This window comes from Scardinius erythrophthalmus, assembly GCF_964197995.2.
Source record: "Scardinius erythrophthalmus genome assembly, chromosome: 7".
NCBI lineage: Eukaryota > Metazoa > Chordata > Actinopteri > Cypriniformes > Leuciscidae > Scardinius > Scardinius erythrophthalmus.
This window is the reverse complement of record NC_138227.1, coordinates 11,677,521-11,693,624: the sequence shown is the minus strand read 5'-3', so window position 1 is coordinate 11,693,624 and position 16,104 is coordinate 11,677,521. Positions and strand designations below refer to the sequence as shown.

The following is a 16,104-nucleotide window of genomic DNA, read 5'->3' as shown; positions in this document are numbered from 1 at the left end:
AATAATAACATAATAATGATAATAATAATAATCATTATTATTATTATTATTGTTATTATATTATTATTAAGGGCATTATCTTCAATATAGTGGTGTATTGGTTGACCAAATCAAAACAGTAAAATTAAATAAATGAACTACCGACAAAAATCAGAAACAATCACAAGGACAGTCATATGGAATTATGGGTAAGGGTCAGGATGGTGTTGAATGTAACATTAGTACCCAGTGTAAAAGGGTCCGGGAAAGCATCACACATCACCCCCTAAACCTACAAAACATACAAGAGCCTTATTCTCCAACTCATCGTAACATACAGTGACTTTGCCCCGACCCATCTGATACAGTCTAACAGAAGACTGTGAGATTTATGGATGCATAAGCACAGATGTATGTGTGTGAGCTGCTTTAATGAAAAAGCACTCTGGACTTGTTGGGTCAGGCTTGTTTACCTCTTGTGAAACAGAAAGGCACTTTCATCTGTCTTCTGCTCTAATTGGACGCTCCACTTCAACTCTCATCGTTCGAGCACGGATACCATGCCGACACACAAACACACACACTGTAATGTGTGGCAAATTCTCCTGCGTGTTTATAATGACAGCTATTTCTGCAGCTCCTCAGCTGTTTGCATCTGAAAGCTGGTTTCTCCTTCCCGTTCTGCAGTTTCACACCGGCACGGATGCAGATAACCCCGCTGTACACAATCAAACATTTCAATGAACCTCATTTACTCTCCCTCATGTCACTGCAAATTCAAATTGTGGCCATTTTGGCCATTTTGTCACACAAAAGCTTTTGTTTGCTACTAAGAATACTCCTAGTTGCTGCAAAGAAGAACATCACAATTAAATGGCTTTAGAAAATGCCTCGGACATTTGAGGGATGGTTACGGACCGTGATGGAGATTCATGTTATGGAAAAAATAATGCACAGCTTAAGACTCCGAATGACTCTGGGTGAGATGTGGTGTTAATGTTTTTGAGCACATTTTGTTCCGCATTATAATTTACTTTGGGTCAAAAGCTATTGTATGTCATACGGACCACTTTTATGATGCTTTTTGACCAGTACAATATTCAATATTCAAAATGATTTTGAGTTTCTCTGAAGAAATGAATGAGGATGAGCAAACAATAACAGATAACATTTTACCATAACAGTTGTTAATAATTAGTGTTATTTTGGTATTAGCTATATTATAGTATTTATAAAGATTTTGAATTCTTTTTTATATTTGTAGTTTACATTGTAATTTTGGTTTAGATTTTAACAATTGTGTTAGGTGTTTGTCATTTTTGTTCCACTTAGCTCTAATTTACATTTAATATATACTTTTACATTTTTTGTTTAAGCTTTTTAAGTTTCAGTTTTTCATCTAATACTTGTTTTTCATTATATTTCAGCTTTATTTCAATTAATGAAGCAAACTTATGAAATTTTACCATAACATTATTAGTGCTATTTTGGTATTGTTTATATTATATTTGTAGTTTATATTGTAATTTTAGTACAAGATTTAGCAATTTTGTTATGTGCTCTGTCATATATATATATTTTTAAAGATTTATATTTAGTTTCAGTTTTTTATTATTTTTCAGCTTTATTTCAATTAATTTTGTTATGGAATCTTACCATAAAATTATTTGTGCTATTTATATTTATTTTTAAATTTCAGTTTTAATTTGAGTACTTTCAAATTTTCGTTCAAGTTTTTTTCATCTAATTTTTATATTTAATTTTAATTTCAATTCTTAAAATAAAGCTATTATGAAATAACATTACCTTAACAGCTGTTTATAACTAGTGTCATTTTGGAAACTATTACTATACTATTTTTTAGATTTGTAGTTTGCATTACAATTTTAGTTTTAGTAATTCTGTTATGTTTGTTAAGTATTTTTAATATTTCTATTTAGTTTTAGTTTAGTTCAGAAATACTCGGTTTGAGCCCTGTACAACAGACTTCCCAGCATCTGCGTCCTGAATGAGCATTACAGCATGAAGAGCTCAGCAGAAGTGAAGGATACTTCCCCGCCGGCCCCGCAGCGACTCTATAGTTGCTGTAGCTGTTGGTCGGGTGGAAGTTGAAGATGAAGATGACGTTAGCCCTCTCGAAGACTATCACCTTGTCTCCCTCGTGCTTGGCGCTGACGTAAGCCTATAGAGAGAGAGAGACAGAGATCAAAGATTAAGCAGTGGGATTGCATGAGATTTGTGTGCTTTTAATCACACATTCTGTATCTCAGCCTATGCATGTTTGATCTTTAGCCGTAACGTTACGGGTCCTATCTGTACGGATACTGCTGAAAATCCCACAACTTTTCATGCCCTGTGTATGAACTCATTGCTAATCATTCTAAATTATTATTAAACCACTCTTCTGTAAGATGGATGGTCTTACAGGAAGTCTCTTGTTGCACTGAACTTTCATAGTATGCAAGAAGTTAAGATAAAAAGATGACCTTTTATGGAAATGTTCATACTATGAAAATGATAATAAATAAAATGTATTACACTTATTTACCATCTATTTATTGTTTATGTATATGAATAAACATGTATATATTATTCTTAATGTATAAAATAATATATAAATAAAATATATTACATATTACAACCCTTAAGCATTCTTAAAAAGTACAAATTAAATCAAATTAAACATTTATGTATTTTTGCTTTATGACTTATTATTTTTAAGTAGTATTTATTTCTAATTGTATCATATATTGGAGATTTGGTGGCCCAGATCCACCTATTTTTGCAACCATATAATTTCACATAAAATAAACATCGAAAATATTTCCCTTCTAATATAGAAACATATTTTCAAAGGATTCCTTTCACTGAAGATCTTTCTCCTGCAAAACACAGACCCGTCAAACTTCTCAAACTCCAAACTTTTGAAGAGCAGATTTTTTTTTATTTAACTGAAATGCAGAGATGACACTCTTGGGGCAAAACTCCAGCTGTCAGCGGCAGACGACTGCGAATGATTCAGCTGCTGGTTTCCAGCAGAAATACCAGTCTGTAATGTGCCATTAACAGAGATTATCAATGTCACTCTGCCCTGCTATTTTTGGTGGCCCAGACCGTCAGCCAATTTGGGATATGAATTCGAAAGAGAGATATAAAACGCTCGAATTGAACAGATAGGAGATCCAGATGAAGGGAATCAGAATAGTTAGTTTTACTCAGGATTCATTTGCATTAAGGATGCTTGGTCAGGACCTCTTGACATCACATTTTACCACCCAAGGCTCACTGATGCACGAGGGTAATGAAGGCTATCCTGTCTGGTTTGAGCCAACAGAAGGTCTACTGTGCCACAAGTCACACAAAATTTTAAAGATTTATAAGGTTATGGGAGAAATGTGTCACAACTCACAGTGCATTGCACACAGACCAAAAGTCCTCCGCCGAAAGAGTCTACAATGGGCATATGAGCTTCGGAACATTTTCTTTTACATCACGCTGTGTACGTTTACTTGGGGAAGTGATGACAGCAGAATGCACTGTGGGAAGACAATAAGCCGGTGGAGGGAGTGTGATGCTCTGGTCAATGTTCTGCTGGGAAACCCTGGGTTCGGCCATTCATGAGGACATAAATTTGACACTTGCCACCTACCTAAACATTGTTGCAGAGCAAGTACAGCCCTTCATGACAATGGTGTTACTGGTGGAAGTGGCTCTTTCAGCCGGATAAAGCTCCTGCCACACTGCACACATTCGTCAGGAATGGTTTGAGGAACATGATAAAGAGTTCAAGGTGTTGCGCTGGCCTCCAAATTCCCCAGATCTCAATCCAGTTAAGCCTCTATGTGCTGGATCAATCCACGGCGGCTCCACCTCACAACATACGGGACTTGAAGGATCTGCTGCGAATGTCTTGGGGTCTCAGGGGTCTCAAACACCCTCAGGGGTCTTGTAGAGGCCATTCCTCGCCGGGTCAGCGCTGTTTTATTATGACGATAAAATTCCCATGCTCATCGCGTCTGTGCATGACGCCAAAGGTTTCTCATTAAAAGCAATGGAGTACCCTGCACATCGAAAAATGGCGCTAAAGGGTGCGTTAAAGCAACAACATGGAACTTTTCCTCTGCGGTCGCCCTACAGGTTGGAAGCGGAATTGTCCATTACCGCTGTCGTAAAATGATTTACGGTTACTGTATATGAAGCATGCAGGCTTCTTTTCATATGGGCAATGATAATATTATTAATCTTCCTCCTTTTATAATTTATACATATTTAGTAGACTAAACATTTTAACTCAAACATTTGCGATTTGTATGTCGATTACAATGCTCAAATCTGAACGAGAATAATAGCGATAGCATCCTAACCATCTAAAACTAACGCATGTTAGTGTTTACTAGCTACCAGATTGATAATTCGCTCATCTACTAGCTGATTCATGAAGATAAATAAATGGAGGACCAGATAGTTTCCGTAACGTAGCCAGGCAGACAACAGATTAGAAAAACTAAAGATAGTATGCAAGCAATTTACAGTTACTTACTAGTTCAACAGCATGACGGCCAAGTCAGCATCGGTCTGGTAACACTCCTCCTCCATAAGCTAACGCCAGTGAGCAAATGCTCGACCCATATTGATCCTCGTCCTGCCTTTCAGTTTATCACTCTCCCTTTTCCTCTTCCGACTCTACTCCGACAAAACCTTGGACTTCTTACGTTTCGCTGCTGCTTCAGCCATGACGAAAACAGACGCACGAAAACAAACGCGCTGGTTGGCCACATTTGAGGAAGTGTTGGGCGAAGTGACGTATGCCGTAAAGCAGTCGAATTTTGTAGTTCTTTTTGAGCGCTGGTTACTACCCGCACCCCGAAGTTACATAGTGCCAGTAAAAGCGATACAGACCCCGTCAGGCTCTGGCAGACGTCTCATTCAACCTATTGTAAGTCGATGTACCATCACAAGGGTCTTGGAAATATATTATGAAGGTTGAAAAGTTACATGTTGTTGCTTTAAGAGTGACGCTAAGGTGTCCTGACCAAGCGTCCATATGTGACGAGTTGGGAATGAGAACGTGTTGTCTTTTCTGCAGCATTCATACTTAGCTTATGCTCCATAAAGTCAACATCACAACTGACCCAAATTACTTTAAGGATTAATTAGAGAATGTTATAAAGAATGTATTTTTTTATGTTTAATACAATGATTAAAACAAACCTCAGTATTGAATGTAACCTTCACATTTCTGTCTATACATGCCAGTGTCTTTATTTGGTTTTAAAATGTGCAGTAACCAATAGTGTCAGCCACATATTTTTATCATCTCATTTATCAAAAACAGTCATTAATGCTGGTCAGTCCTACAAAACTACCTTTCATTTTTCATAATGTGGATTTAACCACATCAATCTAGCACAAAACATGCTTCTAGCAAATTCACTATAACTCATTTGTAAATGACAAGGATCGAAGGAAGGATACATTTAATTCCAGTAGCCACTCCTCATTCTTTGCAACAGTAACATGAGTCTTGCATTTTGGAGGAATTTACTGTAAATAGTCTCGATCTGAGGGGTTACATTTTCATCGACATGGCTGGCACAAAAGCGGATCTTTTGAAGTAGACATACGAGTAAGGAGGTGAGGCAATGCTCTTCATTGTCATGATATACTGGCGCCAAACTGGTGCACAGGAGATAATGTGTATTATGGAGTGCTGGAACTATATCCCTTAGTGCATACACAATCAGCTTTAGTGTTTTAATAGAGTTTCCCATAATGCCTGGTCTCATTTCATAGCTAAAAGTATGCTTACAAATAAGGTGTTCTCAAAGGAGGGACACAAGTGTCCTATAAAAGCGTACGAATCACAGGTTGTGAGTTTCCTAGGGAAGCTTGTTTCCACCGAGTCTCAGCCTCAGACACTGGCAGAACATTCGATGCATGTGGCACACAAAATTGGAAACGCTTCATGAGTTTATAAGTCATCATTTGATTGGATGAATTCTACAGGAATTCTGGGAGATGAGCGCATCGTGTTCTTTAACGTTCTGCATGGAAAAAATTTGTCATGAAGCCAAGCCCCCTCATGGAAGAAGAAATCCGTTGTGTTTCCAACTGTGACAGTGAGTGCTTATGATCAACTAAATGCTGGATTTTCAAAAGCATATGATATATGTGAAATTCACGGCATAAACAGCATAAAATACGTTAAAATGACTTTACATTTCCACGCCTCTAAACATGATGCTGAACAAAACGAACCGTCACTGGTTGTTTAACATGTTAGTCAAATGAACTTTTGGGCAGTCTTTGGCCAATGAATGTTGCCATGAAGTCCAGACCTTCTGCCGTCAGTCTGAAGGTTTGGCAACGTGACTAGTTTTATAAATGACTCGTTTCTATAACAACTAGTTTCCACCACAGAATAGAAAAAAAAAAAGCAAATTTTTCCCCTCACAATTGCAAGTTTGTCACAATTCGGACTTTATAACTCACAATTACGAGTTTATATCTCACAAAAAAAAAAAAAAAAAAACAGAATTGTGAGATATAAACTCGCGATTGTGAGAAAAAAAAGTCTGAATTACTAGTTTATTGCGAGTTAGAAAGTCCGAGTTGCGACAAGATCACAATTTTATAGCAATTTTAAAGTCAAAATTATTTTGTGAAATATATTTTGTATTAAATATTTTTTTAGTATAGTACATTTGCTTTACAGTAAACTTAAACGTCTTTAACTCTTTTATACTTAATTTTTTTGAAGTGCAATAATCTGCTAAATGTCTTAGGTATGTCTTAGGCAATAACCTTAGGTCTGTATTCAAAAGCTTTCATGAATTACAACCATTTAAGTTTAGATGAAAAAGGTGAAAAAGTAGAGTGACGGTTAATATTTGTATTCATCAAGGACACATTAAATTGACCAATAAGAAAAACGATTTAATAAGAACATGTTTCTTGAGCAGCAATTTAGCATATTGGAATTATTTCTGAAGGATTGTGTGACACTGAAATTACTGCTAAAAAATTCAGCTCTGCCATCACTGGAATAAATTGCATTTTAAAATACAATACAACAGGAAACATGTTAATATTTCACAATATTATAAGATAACTCACTAGGACAGAGTGTATGTAAATATTTTATTTGGTTGTGGAAACTGCCTAGAGTAAAAATCTCAATATTGCGAATTTTTTGTGATATAAAACTCCTGATTTTGGGGGGATTTAACTGGAATGCAGAGGAAACTTTTTGACACAAGAGCACTGGCCCTCTCCAAACGTCCTTGCTGTTTAGAGGACCCTCAGGATGCTTGCGGGTTCTATTGCATTTCTGTGTTCGATTAAGTTAGCCAATGTTTTTAACTTCCACAGCTACTCATTGATGCATAAGCACTGCTTTGCTCAGGGCACAAATGTAGAAACTGCTCTGACAGACCTTTGGCAAATACTGCTGCATTAGTGAGAATTTGGATGAATTCTACACTAGCGAAAAACTCCTTATATGAAAGAGCGAGCTACAATAGTTAGATTAACAGTATGAAAATGCAGAAGTACTGTAGGTTTTAGTCCTTATATACAATCAGTGGTGAGGCTGTATAAGGACTAGGCTGGCACTGACTCGCTCAGATTGATGGCTCGTCCATCCAAGCAAATGAGAGACAAAATTGTTGTGTTTTTTAGTGGGAAAGAAGAGAAATTCTGCATACTTGACAATAATCACTCAAATACATGAACATAAGAACTACTTGCATGTGATATTCCTCCTATTCTATGGCGAATTGTGAATACAAGAGCTGTCAATCTGAGTGAGATCAATCTAATCCAAGCGCAAAACAGTCCCGATTGTTTTTAGTCCCTACCCATTATACCCACCCACCATACCTGAGATCCAGTTTAAATTCATTGACCTTCCAGATGTTGTCAAATGACGCATCATCATCAGGAGACGCGATCGGATCTCGGATGACGTATAGCTTCAGTAAAGCAGCATGTATGAGGATTATCTCAAGATCCATGTGTTGTATTATGTTGTTTTTGGGCTCATTTGAATCGAGAACACCTGCTCTAAATACATTTATGTGATCTACTATGGTTTAGTAATGTTTGGTGAGGCTACAAACCAAAACGCGGCCTAAAAGCTGCATGCGTATGGTTCTTTTCGATTTAGGCATTTATTTCCAGCACATATTTTTGAGCTTTTTCTCTTTCAGTCAAAACTGATAATGCCATTTTTTTATCTGTTTGCATCACTATTTTTATCTTATGTATTGTAAAATGAGAGCAGGCACTGAGGTTCAGTGTATTTCCCTAAGGCCAACTCACTTTAAAATTTCACGCTGACTCTAAAATACAAAAACTGATGTAAACAAAACTATTTTGAAAAAATCCACAGACCTAGAGAATTTGAGCTGCTCGCGTCTAGACATATTGTATATGACCTGCTGTGTGCAGTAGTGGACGTACTGTAAATATTGTATGACTGGCCCTCAGCACAGACAGACAGAAAGCAGGAGCAGAGATGAGTAACTGAACAGCGGTCGTGTTTGCTGCACAGCGGGCATTCTGTATGATTGGAGCGGCACGTAAACAGTGCTTGGCTCAAAATCACAGCTTTAGTCTTTAGAAGCCTGCTGAGAAACCGTTTCAAATTAGCGGGTGGCTCATGAAACCGGCTTTTCAAGTGAAATCTCCTGCAGGGCCGGAGGATATCTCGAAAATTCTTGATACAGTTGTTGTGATTTCTGCTAAAGATCAAGTTTATAATATCATGGAGATAATAAAGCAACATGGCGAATGCTGCAATGATTTTAAATAAGTTTCTGAAAGATTATCTCATTTGGCTAGTTTCGTAATGCTTCCTTGTCTCACAATTTGAGGGTCTGAGTGAGATTTTATTTGGGGATTACCACATTTTTTTTAGCCAATTAGAAATGTCTGCAATCTTTTGGCATTCAGAATTTGCTGACATGTCTTGAAACAGCATGTGTTATATGCTTTTTAATTGTTTTAAAAGGATAGTTTACCATACAATGAAAATCAAGTCATAATTTACTCACCCTGGTGTTGTTCTAATGCCTTTTTTCTTTTTTCTTAGGAGATTCTCTACAGAAATATTTTTTGTTATGCTGGTTGACAGATGCAAAAGTATCACAGGATGATCCGATGCTGCACGTGTCATATATTCCAAGTGTTTTGAAGGAATATGATAAGGTTTGGTGAAAAACAAACCAAAATATAATGTATTATTTAACGGCTGCACGTTAATGAGACTCTATAAGCGCCTCCGTTCACTCCCAGTCGCCCAGAAAAAGCACACAAGTTGTGAGAAATCAAGATTAATAAAAACGTGACAAGAAAAGTGACTTCTCTAGGGTCAATTTATCCGTTGCGTTCATCGCAACAAAAATCTATCGCGTTCACATCTGTCAACTGTCGACAGACAAACTAATATTATATAATTAAATATATTTCATTATCAACACTATATATTTCATTAATAATACAACTTGAACTGTTTTCTATTTTAATATATTTTAAAATTAATTTATTCCTGTGACGCAAGGCTGAATTTTCAGGATCAGTGTCACATGATCCTTCAGAAATCATTCTAATATGCTGATTTGCTGCTCAAGAGACATTTCTAATTATGAATGTCGAAAACAGTTGTGCTGCTTAATATTTTTGCAGAAACCGTGATGCTTTTATTTTTCTTTGATGAATAGAAAGTTAAATTTATTTATGTATTATTTATTAATATATTTATTATTTTTTTAAATTATTAAAAAAGGTGTCCATGGAGAGCCAAGCATAGTGAAGCTGAATCTAAGAAACAGAGGAAGGAATAAAGAATTCAGTTCACGCACACATACACTCCTCTCACTGGAGCGATACTTTGTTACCACTCTGTCAGAGCTGTGGGGAGAGAGTAAGGTATCTGAGTGGGTGCCAATGTTTTTACTGTCGATTATATACCTTAGAAAAGACAAGCATGTTACACAGCAATTACAAACGTCAGACACCCAAGATGTGCTCAAAGATCAGCTCATTTTTTTCTAAAGGCCTCTCATTAGAGTCTTCCGAGATTGTTTCCTCTCCCAAACAAAAGAAGGTGAACATTTTTAAATAGAACTGAGATCACGTTATCAATATGATGATCTGAACAAGATTCAAGTCCATATAGATTAGATAGATAGATAGATAGATGATAGATAGATAGATAGATAGAAGATAGATAGATAGATAGATAGATAGATAGATAGATAGATAGATAGATAGATAGATAGATAGATAGATAGATAGATAGATAGATAGATAGATAGATAGATAGATAGATAGATAGATAGATAGATAGATAGATAGATAGATAGATAGATAGATAGATAGATAGATAGATAGATAGATAGATAGATAGATAGATAGATAGATAGATAGATAGATAGATAGATAGATAGATAGATAGATAGATAGATAGATAGATAGATAGATAGATAGATAGATAGATAGATAGATAGATAGATAGATAGATAGATAGATAGATAGATAGATAGATAGATAGATAGATAGATAGATAGATAGATAGATAGATAGATAGATAGATAGATAGATAGATAGATAGATAGATAGATAGGCGGGCGGGCGGACGAGACACTTCCTCTCTGCAAAGACCGTAAACATTACAGATAACATCTGAAGTAACAATTCATTTACATACATACACATACATACATACATACACATATGTATATACATATACATGTATATACATATACATATATATACATATACACATATATATATACATATACATATACACACACACACATATATACATATATATATATATATATATATATATATATATATACAGTGCTATGCATAAGTTTAGACACCCATGCTAAAGTTGACTAAAAAGAGGAATAAAAAAATCATATTTTGGAAATTGAACTTAATGCCTTAATTTAAAAAATTAGGAAAAATCCAACCTTTAAGGACACCGATTTTCTTTGTGGATGAATAATGTATCGTAAATAAATAAATATTCTTCCTTATAATACAGGGTGCATAAGTTTGGACACCCCTATGTTAAATTCCCATAGAGGCAGGCAGATTTTTATTTTTAAAGGCCAGTTACTTCATGGATCCAGGATACTATGCATCCTGACAAAGTTCCCTTGGCCTTTGGAATTAAAATGGCCCCACATCATCACATAGCCTTCACCATACCTAGAGATTGGCATGGAGTATTTTAGATCATCATCATAAGATCATCTCTCAATGCAAATCAAACCAGCTATTAGGCTAACTGAAATAAAACCATGCCAATCTCTAGGTATGGTGAAGGCTATGTGATGATGTGGGGCTATTTTAATTCCAAAGGCCAAGGGAACTATATCAGGATGCATAGTATCCTGGATCCATGAAGTAACTGGCCTTTAAAAATAAAAATCTGCCTGCCTCTATGGGAATTTAACATAGGGGTGTCCAAACTTATGCACCCTGTATTTTAAGGAAGAATATTTATTTATTTACGATACATTATTCATTCACAAAGAAAATTGGTGTCCTTAAAGGTTGGATTTTTCATATTTTTTTAAATTAAGGCATTAAGTTCAGTTTCCAAAAGATGATTTTTTATTCCTCTTTTTAGTCAACTTTAGTATGGGTGTCTAAACTTATGCATAGCACTGTACATATACATATACATATATATATTAATATATATAGTAAAACTAATCCTGTGAGACTGAGATGCTGCAAATCGTTGTGCTTGGAGTCAATTGTGCAGAGATCATTTTTTGGCCGGGCTTTCATGTGACCTGACAGTTTTAAGCATCTTGTCATCCCGCATCCAAAATGATACAGTTTTCATGAGGGTGATAAATGAATGATATAATTTTCTATTAATTGCTCCTGCAAAGCAGCATTGCTTTTTATTGATCGATCGATTGATTGATTTATTGAGCAATTTTCAATGATGCACCACAGAAAGTCAAATCTGACTTGAGCTTTGAAAAAAAAAAAAAAATCTTGCCTATTCTTTCAAACATGCTCACAGTCCTCATCTATAAAACAAAGTGGCAAGGTCAAAGTAAAACACAGACAAGGTGAGGCAGGTGTAAAATGAGCTGCGGATCACAGGAGGAAGTGAATCTTCTTCAGTGAATCATTTACACAGTCTGCCATATAATCTCTGCCAAATCCCTTCATTTGCATGATCATCTCGATGTCGTTCAGACTGACACAACCACGTGTAAAACTAACATACAATGGAAGTCTATGGGTCAGGACGCCAGTGTTGTCAGCCTTAACTAAAGCTAAAACTATTAAAGGGGATTTGATTTTTATGAACTGAGCGACAAGTCAAAATGATTTTCTATCCTTCATGGCTCGGATGCTGACGATAGCGTTTGTGGTGTTTACCCAGAACATTGTATTAAGACAAGCTGTCACTACCTTCCATCTTTCACTCCTTCACGGCCGACAGCAGTAAATCAAGTCTATTCATTCCTTCATGCTGCTGCAGGAGTTGTTTTCCTCAGGTTATGACTCATATACGGATTTTCCATATGGTAGGGTGGGAATTTGTTTAAAAAGCAACTGAGTAATGAGATTGCAGGGCTGGTTAGGGACTAATAGTTGTTTTAGTGAAACGGCAGATGTTCTGGTGACAGAAAGATGCTTTTATGCTGCATATAAAGAGAGTTACAACGAGTTACAATTGAGAACATGGAAGATAACTAAAAGAAAGCCAAACTGTGGCTTTACGCGCAGAGCTGGACTGATAAAGGAGGAACAGTAAGCAGTATTTATTGGCACTGGGAAGAAAGACAGGGTAAGAGAGGGAAACTGTATGGGGTGAATCTTCTCTCACCGGGGGAGCAGCCAGCCAGCCGTACTTGTCCTCTGTGCGGTTCATGTCTCGGTCGAAAGAGTACAGCTGAATGTAACGGAGGTGATCCGTGTCCAGAAGGTTGAACTGCCGGCGGGCGTAATGATAACTCTCGTTGTTGCCGACTCGTGGAAAATCCAGCCATTCTGGATGGCCGAACTCATTGCCTGCAATTAAACACAATAGAGAAGATCGTTTTACACAAATACATGTTCAACTGAAGAAAAATGCTTCAAAAGCAGTTGGTTTGAGTGTCTAATACAAATCCAATATTTTATACAATATACTACTGGCAATAAATCCACTTGACTTGACTACTGCTAACAGATTCATATAGGGATGTGAACAAAACTATAACCCCAAACTTTGTGCTACTTTCATGAATGATATCTTAAATCATGCGTGGTGTTGTTGTTTTCGTAAAAGATGAGACTTATTATTGTCTGGCGGAAAATAATATACCTAAACAATTCTCTAGACGTATGCTTCATTTACACTGCCACAAAAAAAAATCATACTTTTTACCCACATCTAACACAGATATTGCTGCATATATATATAAACACAATAACCTGCACAAGATCTGATTGTTTTCGCATCTGCCTCATGCCACCCCCTAAACAACCTACTTTCTTCGGATAAACACGAAAAAAGATTTTTAAGAAAATAATTCATCTCTGTGAGTCTATTAAGTGCAAGTGAATCAGATCTTGTGCGGATTGACATGAATTATATAAATGATTTTAAACAGCACAGACATTCTAAACCAGAGGGTCAACAGTGTTGCTAAAAGCGATCAATCACAGATATCAGATACAAGTCGTGTCTTAAAGGAGTACTTCACCGCTGACAAAATGGGCTTACAATAAAACTTGTCTGCCTATACAAAATAAACATTTTGAAATCAGAGCTTCCAGACTGGAGAAAACAGAGAAAAGAGGGTGTTGCCTTCCCTTTTGTCAAATAGGTAAAGGAAAACTTCAACACCCATAATGCACTGGGCATGTTGCTGTTCAAGGCCACTCCCAACAGTCTGCCATGGATACGCTTGACCAGAGTAAATTACCGCCTTGCTTTAGTAGGAAATACTTCTCAGCAAACTTTTAGCCATAATGGTGTCGACTTCCCAGGTGTAAGAATGGAATGACTAAACGTTTAGCGGGAGTGAGTTTCTTTCGGTCTCCAATGAAGGATTCAGCGTGTTGTAGGCGGAAGCTAAAGGCTGCAAAGACTTGTAAATACGGAGAGAACGGCGCAACAGAATATCTGAAAAACCTCGGTGTTTGTAGTCAACATTTTAAACCGGAAAAACTGAAAGAAACTGCTGTTCTGTCAGTTCTGCAGAAGAAAAGTACAGGTAAGTGTTCTGTTAATAACCCTCTGTCGATCCGACTGTCCGTGGGAAGGGATAAAAAACATACGCAAGTATTATCTGTAGTTTTCACAAAAGTAGTTTTGCTGACAAACAAACGTGAATTACTAACACTGAGAGAGATTAAACATTCTTAATTTACATATTCTACCGATATTACAACAATACAAAAAAAAAAAGCATTAAGCCTTGCAGCGTAAGATTCGATAAGGGACCCAAAGCCATATTTAGGGACCAGATTATATATATATTTTTTTTACTCAGGCCACTAAATAACACCAATCAAGGCCCAAGCAAGTAAGCTGGCTTCACCCTGAAAGAACCTTTCCCCTCTCATGCACCTCCTGCAGTGAATGTTCACTTCAATCCCGCTGCCATTATCAAACCGAGACAAGGGAAGTGCATAGCTTCAAGATCTATTCCCAGAGCGGGTTTTTTTTTTTTTTGGTTTATTTTCTAACAACCGAATGAATGCTAAATGAATTCGCAGACCCTTTATTCAAAACATTGCTGAAAGAACAGAGAGAAGCACCACAAACACACAAGCATAATGAACCAGGAGACGAAAAGATAGGACTGAATAATGCATTATGAAACACAAAATGACCTTGTCTGAGGGTTAAGTAACAGGAATAGAAAAGACTGCCTTTTGATGTACCACTTTTTATGTCTCTCAATGCACTGTAAAATATGAGAAATTGCCGAGTTTTTCCCACCAGACTTGCATGTAAGTATAGGCCTATATTATCTTATATAACTATCTCTAGGGTCCAAAATGAACTTTTAGTCAACTGCAAACGACAGGCAATTTTTTTTTTATATAATACATTTAAAATATATTAGATTTTTATTACATTTTTATAAAAAATCATAAAAATGTGAACATTTTATTTTCATTTTAGTGGCTTAATTGAATGATTATTTCATTTATATTATATATACCTTATATAATATATATATATATTATATACTTTTTTTTCAATTGAAATAAAGTTGAAATTAGATGGAAAAACTAAACAAAACTAAACAAAAATTAGGAATTACTGAAATAAGTTTAAACTGAAGCACTAAAATTTCTATCTAGATATTAAAATGAAAAACAAAAAACTAAAACTAAAACTAAAACTAAAATCAATAAAAATTAAACCTAAAGTGTAATATAAAAAATAAACAATAAAATGACCAGGGCACATAACAAAATTAGTAAAAATGTAACTAAAATTTAAATGACAACATAAAACATAAAGATGAAAATAAATAAATAAATAAATAAATAAATAAATAAATAAATAAATAAATAAATAAATAAATAAATAAATATAAAAAACATAAAATATATAAAATGAAAGCTAATAAAAAAAAATACTACTATAATACTATATAAATAACACTGGTTCAGATGCTGAATAATTAATTCAGCTGTCAAGAATTTATATGTATAAATATTTGGGGCGTGATATTTGTTTACAAATATTTTAAGCAACATTTTAGTCACCGTTGTTTGTGAATGACACATATTGGGTTGTGTCTCACTCTTTTTTCCCAGCCATTTTTCATGAGAGCTTGACAGGCCTAACATTACAGACTGACAGCCAAAAAAAAATAACCGAAACCAAAACTGTGTGTGATCAGAGCTGCATTTAGCAACACACACACAACTGACAACCGTATTCGTAGTGTGCATAAATATTTAGTCATATCAGAGATGTTAACCGGCCTTCAACTAAAACAACAGAGTTTTTGTCAGGATCACAACAGCAGGGTTTGTGTGAATTCCTGGACTCTGAGGGCACGATGATCTCAGAGATGAGGATGGCACTGGAGATCACAGACAGGACTGGAGAGAAGAGAGAGCCGGCCGATA

General features: G+C 35.8%; 1 protein-coding gene across 1 annotated transcript in view; it reads right to left on the bottom strand.

Moving 5' to 3' along the window:
* Window positions 1-16,104, bottom strand: part of gbe1b (glucan (1,4-alpha-), branching enzyme 1b) — a 136,380-nt gene that overhangs the window by 23,229 nt on the left and 97,047 nt on the right. The window contains exons 13-14 of the mRNA XM_081371499.1: window positions 12,851-13,035; window positions 2,031-2,161 (exon numbers count right to left, since the gene is read on the bottom strand). Coding sequence (XP_081227625.1) covers window positions 2,031-2,161; window positions 12,851-13,035 — 316 coding nt within the window. The remainder of the gene's footprint in view (window positions 1-2,030; window positions 2,162-12,850; window positions 13,036-16,104) is intronic.